We start from the raw sequence: 9,457 nt of genomic DNA on the forward strand, positions 1-9,457 counted from the left end.
CAGAACTTGCTGCTCTTCTGTCAATATTTCGCAGTTCCCATTTAACAATGTTACTATAATGAACTTTCACATCTCTCTCAGAATTTGGTACTCGGCGATTGCCACAAAAAATTGTAGGGAAGGATATTTCTTCTGCATCTTTGTCAGAATATAGACTTAAAAGACACTGTCCTTCACCAGGAGCAAATGTGTATACAGAATCATTCTGAGGACATAATGGTTCTATTCATGTGTCTGCGTTACAAATGACACGGTCATCATCTTCTATTTCACTGAAAGTGTCCGACTCATTACCTTCATCATCAGATTGCTTATTATCTTGGGCAGAAGAATTTGTCATAAATGTTTCAATGATTTCCTTGTTTCCTTTATCAACTTTTGAAAACCAATGTTCGTCTAATTCTACACCCGATTCTCTATATAGAGCACCATTTTTGAAAAGCCAATGTAAAGCTTGAAGAACACAATGAGGTCGAATATTTTCAGTAAATTCACATTTTTTGTATGACAATTTTCTTTTTATTTTAACTATTGTAGTATTGTAGTTTGTTCAAACTGAAGTGGCAAAGCTTTGATTGTTGGTTGTATATCAACGGGAACATTCACCACATTTCCATGAATATTCAACTGACCACCTCTTGGAAGTTCTCGCATCTGCATAAAAGGAATTCGCAATGCAACTAATCTTTCTTCAAGTTGATGCAAATGCAATTGTGCTGGCTTCTCTGGGAAAAACATTTTATTTGCAGCTGATAAAGCTGGCATTTTGCCATTCTTTACATTAGTTAAGCATGTTCTACAAATCCACTCCTTGTTGTTTTTTTATTTGTATGCTGTGGTACATTTTTGGAAAAGTGAACTTTGGTCAACATTTTCCTTTACTTTGTGACAGAATGCTTAAACCACGTTTGGTGACAACTTGTACACACATACACTGGGCCTTGTGATATAACCTTGTGAAATATGTCAATCACATCATTCAGACTAGATCCCTTTTTGTAACAGATTTCTTTCTGTTTATATGCAGGAATTTTTCTATAGATCCCTTTTTTTCCCCTAGAGTGTTTTCTTTCTTTTGTAACATTTCTCAAAATTTGTCGAGAGCATTGTTTTGCTATTCTCTCCCTTTCTTGGTAATATTTTTCTATAGAATTTTTCTATAGATCCTTTTTTCCCCTAGAGTGTTTTCTTTCTTTTGTAACATTTCTCAAAATTTGTCGAGAGCATTGTTTTGCTATTCTCTCCCTTTCTTGGTAATATTTTGAAGTCCTAGCTGTCTTTTTACTCAGCAGCTCTTTTGTTCTTTCACGATTTCTATAAATGTCATCAGCTCTTATTGTACGTTTCAGTTTTGATTCAGCCAATTTAAGATCTGTCCTAGTTCTAGCCTTCCGCTTACTTTAAGTTCTTTTTTGCGTTCATTAATGCGATAGTTCTCATCAGTTCTTTGTTCACGCTTCTTTTTAGCTTCCCGAAGTTTGAAGCTTGTTTTGGTTCTAACTGTACGCTTGTTTTCACGTTCTTTTTTCTGCATATTCAATCGATAATTCTCATTAGTTCTACGGTTACGTTTTTGTCTGGCTTCTTTGTCTTTAAACATTTCATCAGTTCTAGCTTTCTGTTTACATTCAAGCTCTTCTCCGTTCACTTGCTCGATAACTTTCATCAGATCTACGGCTCTGTTTCTTTTTTGCTTCTTCGTCTTTAAAGCTTTTATCAGTTCTAGCTTTCTGTTTACATTCAAGTTCTTTTCTCCGTTCACTTGCTCGATAAGTTTCATAAGATCTACGGCTCTATTTCTTTTTAGCTTCTTTGTCTTTAAAGCTTTCATCAGTTCTAGCTTTCTGTTTACATTCAAGTTTTTTTATTCCGTTCAGTTGCTCGATAAGTTTCATCAGATCTACGGCTCTGTTTATTTTCAGCTTCACAAACTTTAAAGTTTTCATCAGCTCTAGCTATTCGTTTATTTTCAAGTTCGTTTTTGCGTTCACTTGTTCGATAAATCTTATTAGATCTACGATTTTGTTTCAATTTGGCTTCATAAACTTTGAAGTCTTCAACAGATCTCGCTTTTCTTTTCTTTTTGCAACCATCTTTTTTCTCTTTTTCGTTGTAATATTCATCTTTTCATTGCTTTTGTTTGTAATCTCTGTTGTATTTTCTTCTAATTTTTCATTATAAGATTTTAAAAAGTTTGTTACATTGCACTGTTTTTCAAGATTAGCTGTTTGTTCTTTCTTTACTCTATTTGACTCTTAAAGTATTTCTGCAGTAGTTCTAACCTTTTTTCTTTCATCGAATTAGAGGGGTGAGAGGGTGTTAAAGCTTGCTGTATTTCAGAAATAAGTCTCATCTATCTCAAACTGCTCAATCATGGTCAGATTTAGACTAGCACAAAACTTGGTCATGTAATCAACAAGTTTACTTATGCAATGAAAAGTGCAGAAAACAGCTCTTCATCCTTGTGCATCTAGGAGATCATTACCACGAGAATGCGAATCAAAGAAATGAAAGTGTTCTTCAGTTGTTTTCCAAAATGCAGAAGTAATTGAACCTACTGTTATCAAAGCCATAGTTTCATGTTCAAACACTGCAATGACAGCATTATGTAGGGTGAGGAAATTGTTATTGTGTCCATTGCCAATGGTTCCAACTAAAAGATCATGTCTTTCAATGTGACATTGATAGGATAAAGAACAGATCACATATGGAAGATCTTCGAATTGCAGTAAGTAAGATCTGAAATTACTGCTAATTTGGAGGTCAGATATAACTGTATGATACAGTTCATCTCCTTTGTGTAAAACTTCATCAAGGACATTGGTAGTGACAGGCTTCTGCAGTTTTGCATAAAAAAGCATCATAAGTGAATTGCATGTACATTGACGGTCTCTTGAAATCCTTGGGAATCTGGCATCAGATTGTGAAAAATTAGCAAATACATGGTGCGGCATTTCATTGTTGTTCATTGGATTTGATAACTATTCAATCCTTTTGTTTATCTGAATCGCCATTTCATCAGTTAGAACATAGTCATTTTGAACCTTCTGTTTCTTTATTTCATTTCTTCCAGTGCTGTATATATTTTTCCTCTTGTGTGGTTTCTGCTGTATGTTTTCTTTGGGGTTATTTGTACTACTTTGCTCCGAAGTATTTACTTTAGTGCAATTGACAATATTTTGGGGTTTGTCATGCTTTTGTATGCCTGTGCATTGCTTTTTTCCAGTTGTTTCTTGCTTTGAAGACTTTGGATTTGTTCTTAATTTGTTACTTATTTGTTTATTTGAGATTTTACACTGTTTGTTATTTCTTTGTGGCTTTTGTTTCAATTTTGTTTCAGAACTAGACTCATTAATTGTCTTTATTTTCATATTTCGTGTTTTGGTCTTCCTTCCATTTGCTACCTGAAAATTACATGAGAATCTTAGTTTTGAAGCGGGCATCGAAAGTGAGCTAAACACAAAAGTTTAAAGCAAAGATTCATAGCATTCTTTAATTTTGAGTCACTGGACCATTAAGTCTGGATGATACTCTTTAAATGTGTGTTGAGATGTCCACTATGTGATCTAACTACAATTTATACCAAGTGTGGTTAAAGTTGGTTATATACTAAACTTTTCCCCTACTTAACCCAACTAGGCCTCTATCCTGTCGGACACAATTGTATGTATTAAGATATCTAGAGATTAATTCAATATTTTTTTACGCATCACTCAGAAAACCCTACAAACAGTAAATTATCTTGGCCCCCGTCTATTGAACGATCTGAATGAGTTCTATGAGTTAGACTGATCTGTTCTCTATTTCTCCTTTCTTTCTTGTTTAACTCCTAATAATTTGATAACAAGCGAAACCTTCAAATGAGTTTTAAGAAAGATCTAAGAAAAGTTTGTCTGAAAAATAGCAATAACAAGCTTCAACTTACAAAATTGAACTGCAATTACACAAACTTTATCAAGTCAATAGCGATTTTTAAGGTGTTGCAATAAAAGAGTGAATTTTACAAGATCTGTTGTCATTTGGACGATTTAGTTTTTTGAAAGTGGGTCAAAGGTCACAGTCACGGTAAGAAGGTCTGCAAGTGTAGTAGCAATGGAAACGTCTTGTCACAAGAAACACATGTGAAATACCCAAGCTGTATCCTCATTAGTATTGACACAACACTGCTTCATAAAAACTTTAACCTTGGGGTATAGCAATAGCTACCCTGGACTTTGAAATTTCAGGTTGTCATTTGACTAAGTAGCCCTTTTAATGTATAATTATAATGGCCACCTCCCCTGGGCCGGGGATATAATCGATCCCATGCCTTGTAATGGAGCATGCCCGGTGTGAATCACACCGGGGAAATTTTTAGAATTAATTGACAGCACATTGGTCCCCATTTTTAAATTGGGTTGTAGTATGAGCTATTTCTTTTGATATACTGCACAACTTGAAGTTCAACTCTGCCTAAATGTTGTGAAACTAAACCAAGTTACCATGTTGAAAAGTTTGTCTCTCTTGGCCGATATAGGTCAGAAGTCCAAATATGGGTGTCATGACCCATTATGGAAATTGTAGTAAACATGGCGGCATAAGTAGTAATACTATATGTGGCCATGCAGGCCATATATAGAAAAAAATAACTAAGATAACATTACGTGTGATCTGCCATGGCAGTCGTTTGTGCATTGGTAAGGAGTAGTTTTTTCAACAATTTTGCAATACTTTGATAATAATAATAATATACAGCATTTATATAGCGCCCTATATAATTTATAAAATTACTCTAAGGCGCTTTACAACATATGGATAATAGTAATGGTTATAATTGTGAAAACAAACAACAAAGGCTTGCAATCACTTTCATACATTTAACAAGCAATGTGCACATAATTGAACAAATAAAAGGGTGGTATTTACATGACGTCTTTGCAAAGATTCTAAAATGCAGACGTGAAGAGGTGAGTTTTTATGTCCCTCTTGAACTTGGCCAGGGTATTCGACTTCCTAATAGCAGATGGTAAGCTATTCCACAACGTAGCCGAAACCCTCCCAAAGCATCTGTTTCCGTAGGTCACAGTACGAGATTTTGGGACACACAACAAAGATTCTGACTCCGACCGCAGTGATCTTGACGGCTGATACAGGGTAACAAGTTCCTGTAGGTACTGAGGAGCTGTTCCATTCAGTGCCTTGTATGTGTATACCAGAATTTTGTACTGCGACCTGTATCGTACAGGTAACCAGTGCAACGAATAAAGCGCAGGTGTGATGTGCTCTCTCTTTCGAGTACGAGTAACTAGCCGTGCTGCAGTGTTCTGAACCCTCTGCAGACGACTAGTTAGTTTGTCAGATATACCACAGAGCAGGGCGTTACCATAATCCAACCGAGAGGTAACAAGTGAATGCACCAAAATCTTGCATGCATCTGCAGTTAGAAACTGCCGAATACAGCCGATGTTCCTGATCTGGTAGTAACAGGATTTGGCAATAGCGTTCACTTGTTTCTCCATGTTCAGAGAACTGTCAAAGTATACCCCTAGGTTTTTAACAGCTGGAACAGTCTCAATAGTTCTGGCACCAACCTTGAGCTGGAGAGCCATTGTTTGCTGACACTTTGGGGAAAAGACGATTAGTTCCGTCTTTTCCTGATTAAGTTTAAGCATGTTGGCGTTCATCCAGATACTGATATCTGTCAGACAAGCTTCCAGACTTTCTGAGACTGTATTCCAACTGTCCTGTGGTTTTATGACCATGTAAATTTGTGTGTCATCAGCATAGCAATGATAGCGAAGGCTATGGCGACGACAAATCTCTCCAATCGGTTTGGAGTACATACAATATTTTCGTGGTCCTAACACCGACCCTTGAGGAACCCCGAAATCTAGTACTTTGTCATGTGAGGTGGCAGATCCGATGGCAACACACTGTCGTCGTTCACTCAGGTATGACTGTATCCAGCATAGTGCGGTATCAGTCACTCCATAAGAGTATTCCAGACGTTTATAAAGTATGCCATGGTCGATGACGTCAAATGCAGCTGACAAGTCCAGCATGACAAGCACCGCTCTGCACTTGTTATCCAATGCAGAAGCTATATCACTATGTACACGTAGGAGGGCCGTCTCAGTAGAGTGTCCCATGCGGTAGGCCGATTGCATGTTGTCATGGAGACTGTTTGCATGGAGATGAACCTCTAAACGCCGGGACACAACCTTCTCCAAGATCTTAGACAGAAAAGGCAGATTTGAAACTGGGCGGTAGTTTTTCAACTCCTCCTTGTCCATTCCAGGCTTTTTTAACAATGGTCTGACATGTGCCTTCTTGAAACATAATGGAACCTTTGACTCAACCAATGATTTATTCATGATTGCGGTAATCAAAGGAAGCAGTGCTTCAAGACATTGCTTTAATAGGTCTGTAGGCAGTGGATCAAGCTCACAGGACTTCGATTGCGAGGTCATGATAATGTTGCGCAACTCGTCCTGGGTTGTTGGTGAGAGCTTTGTCAATGGTTCCCCATCAAATGCAATGTCAGCAGTCATGACAGAGATGTCAATGTCAGCAGAGGTGTTCACTTCGGTAATATTTTTCCTGATTGAGCTGATTTTATTCAGAAAGTAATCACTGAACTTGCTTGCTAAGTCTTTGTCAGAATTACAGCTTGGTAGGATAATTTCACCTTTCTGTCCCATTAGACTTTGATAATGTATACTCATATGAGTCTTGAATTATATACAATCTTATATTACATGTAGCACTTTTTATTTTGCTCCATAAGTTGGCATAGGACCGCTACTACGCAATATATTAAAAAATCTCTCGTCATCAGAAAACTACATTATAGCAGCTAATATCACCCATCTATGGGTTCACATTTAAGGTCCGATTATCATATAAACTATTAGTAAAATATAAGGAAACAAAATCTTAACAAGAGGCCCATGGGCCTTAACAGTCACCTATATTAAAATCTGATGTCAAACTGCCTTTAAGTCACCTATCAAAAACATACTGACATACAATAAAAAAAATGCTTAAGATGTGATAACCATTTGATAGGTGGTGATGTGCTAAAGAAAAGGCTGGTCACATGATCACACGTAGACTGCAATGATTATGATGTTGGGGAGTGGGGTGTTTCGCCACACACAGGTGCTTGCCTCGTTTTTTAATATACTTAGGGTCAGTGGAACGACCCAATCTCGGAAAAAATGTGATTGGCAACGAACTGTTCAAGATATGAAGCTGTGAATGGTCTAAATCAACAAAAAGAAATTGTTTAAGTCATCCCTGGGGGGAACCCCAGCAGTGACTATTAATTTTGGTTTCAGTCCCAGATTTTGACCTTTCTTGCCGACTACTGTTTTCAGCTTTCGTGTGTTTGCTTCTGTCGCTAATTACAAGCTTTTGGTTATCGATTTAGGAACAGATCTAACATACAACCAAAAGGCGTTCTGAATTTCAAACTGAAGATGTTTCGAATATAAATCAGTGACCTTTGAGGTTTCCGAAGGGGTAGACTGTTATTTATATTGCTAGTGATTGATTGAGATTTTTATGTCTGACCATCCAATGTAAATTTTGTAATAAAAAGAAAACATCACCTAGCAAAACGGCAAACTTGATTTGACATGCCAGGTTTGTGCTTGCCATCGGCACACTGCATTCAAACATACGCGCAATTTGGCAGACACAAATAACATTTTGTACTGCTTTGCATTTCTCTGCAGTCCGGCGAAACTTCTAATCGAACTACAGGTGCCGAACATGCTAAACTTAAGGGACATACGCAATCAGTAGGTAGGTGCCGCCTACCTAGCGGTAACCGGCACGCCTGGATCAAGTTCGTTCAAAGTAAAAAGTTTACGACATGTATGGAAAGTGCTTTATTTTTTTTTAATTTACACATCATTTTTCAGCCGTCACATTATAATTTCAAAGGGCGATATGTTACTGGTACAGTTCCATGTGGCGATGCTGTACCAGCAAACCACAGCATTGCCATATTTATGTATATCGCTATTGCCAATAATATGTCTGTCAATGTCCTGTCAAAACGTAAGGACAAATATGTTTAACAACACTGTTGTGCATGTATATATTTCTTTTCTATGAAATCACCCAACAAAGATCCAGTCTAATTTAGGGATGTAAACAAAATTGAGAGTATTGCAGTATTTGCAGTTCTTTCTGCAAATCATGGCTCCTTTCATAATATTTCTTAAGATCACTGATTGTTCTATCTGTAACATAAAACATTTCTCTTTGGTTTCTCTACTTCCCCCTGCAGGTTGAAGGTACCGTAGGTGTAACAATACAGGTTGAGCACAGGTACTTGAATAGACTTATATGATACATATTAGCTAGAAATATATATATATATTGGTATTTCTAGCTAATTTTATCATATAAGTCTATACAAGCCCCTGTGGGTTGAGCTTACCAGTATATATTGTAATACAGAAGGAAAATATAGCGATAGTGTCGCAATATAATTTCATAGGAAAAAAAGAGGTTTTTTTCTTATAATTGGTCTTAAAGGGTGTCAAAATGCTGTCATTAAATCCGAGATCATTTTGGCGATACATTTGTATCGAATTGTATGCTAGTTATAGCCTGGAANAGGTTTTTTTCTTATAATTGGTCTTAAAGGGTGTCAAAATGCTGTCATTAAATCCGAGATCATTTTGGCGATACATTTGTATCGAATTGTATGCTAGTTATAGCCTGGAATGTGCTTATTAGCATATCTATTTGACTGTTAGAACATGTTGCGATTCAGCAATATTTTATTATCTGCTTCGCATTGTGATAGATACATGTACAATATGGCCTGTGTATTGCGATATACTGGTTTTCTGATACATTAGTCATTACAATTAGTTGGTTTAATCTCTAAACTTCATGTCAGTGGACTTGTTTCAAATATGGATTCATTTTGATCAAGATAAAATGTGTATTAAGCAAAGCTGCATATTTATGCATGTTTTTTAATCAGTGATTAAATCTGATGTTTTCTGGACGAACTCCCGGTAATTTTTGTGCATGTTCAGTTCTCTTATATCATTTTTTTTCATTTTAACAGATGAAATTTCTCATCCTTGCATTTTGAATGTGGAAGGCCTTGCCATTGGGATGCAGAAGGCAAGGGAATATCGAAGAACTAAAAAAAATAACATTGAACATTTTCTTCAAGTTTATCAACCACATGCTTTCTTATTATAATCCTAGTAGGTTGGCATGGTTACCTAAACAGTGTGCATACCAGGTCATTGTTAAACCATTTTGATTGACAGGTGGAAATATGTCGGTTGTAGCTTGGTCAATGATTTATTATACTGAAAATAATTATACAGGAGATGGGGTGACTTTCAGGTCATTTTGACATATTTCTATTGTATATAATTCCATATATATCATGCACTAGAACTGCAACCAGGCTTCATGAAATATCGAAAATTGGTTAGTT

The 9,457-nt window shown here is 36.5% G+C and overlaps 1 protein-coding gene across 1 annotated transcript; it reads right to left on the minus strand.

Annotated features, from left to right (window-relative positions):
- Positions 1–528: 528 nt before the first annotated feature.
- On the minus strand, positions 529–1,831 carry LOC110454589 (protein PXR1-like). The gene is made up of 2 exons (XM_021504174.1): positions 1,400–1,831; positions 529–654 (listed from the first exon to the last, which is right to left on the minus strand). The coding sequence occupies exons 1-2, from the start codon at positions 1,829–1,831 to the stop codon at positions 529–531; spliced, it is 558 nt and encodes a 185-aa protein (XP_021359849.1).
- Positions 1,832–9,457: the final 7,626 nt, after the last annotated feature.

The sequence above is a fragment of the Mizuhopecten yessoensis genome, unplaced genomic scaffold (genome assembly GCF_002113885.1).
Source record: "Mizuhopecten yessoensis strain PY_sf001 unplaced genomic scaffold, ASM211388v2 scaffold7929, whole genome shotgun sequence".
NCBI lineage: Eukaryota > Metazoa > Mollusca > Bivalvia > Pectinida > Pectinidae > Mizuhopecten > Mizuhopecten yessoensis.

Excerpts from the sequence above, each read along its gene's own strand:
- LOC110454589 (XM_021504174.1), bottom strand. The coding sequence starts at position 1,831 with ATGAAAGCTTTAAAGACAAAGAAGCTAAAAAGAAATAGAGCCGTAGAT. Across the intron at positions 655-1,399 it reads AACGCAAAAAAGAACTTAAA|ATGCGAGAACTTCCAAGAGG; the intron begins GTAAGCGGAAGG and ends CCTTTTATGCAG.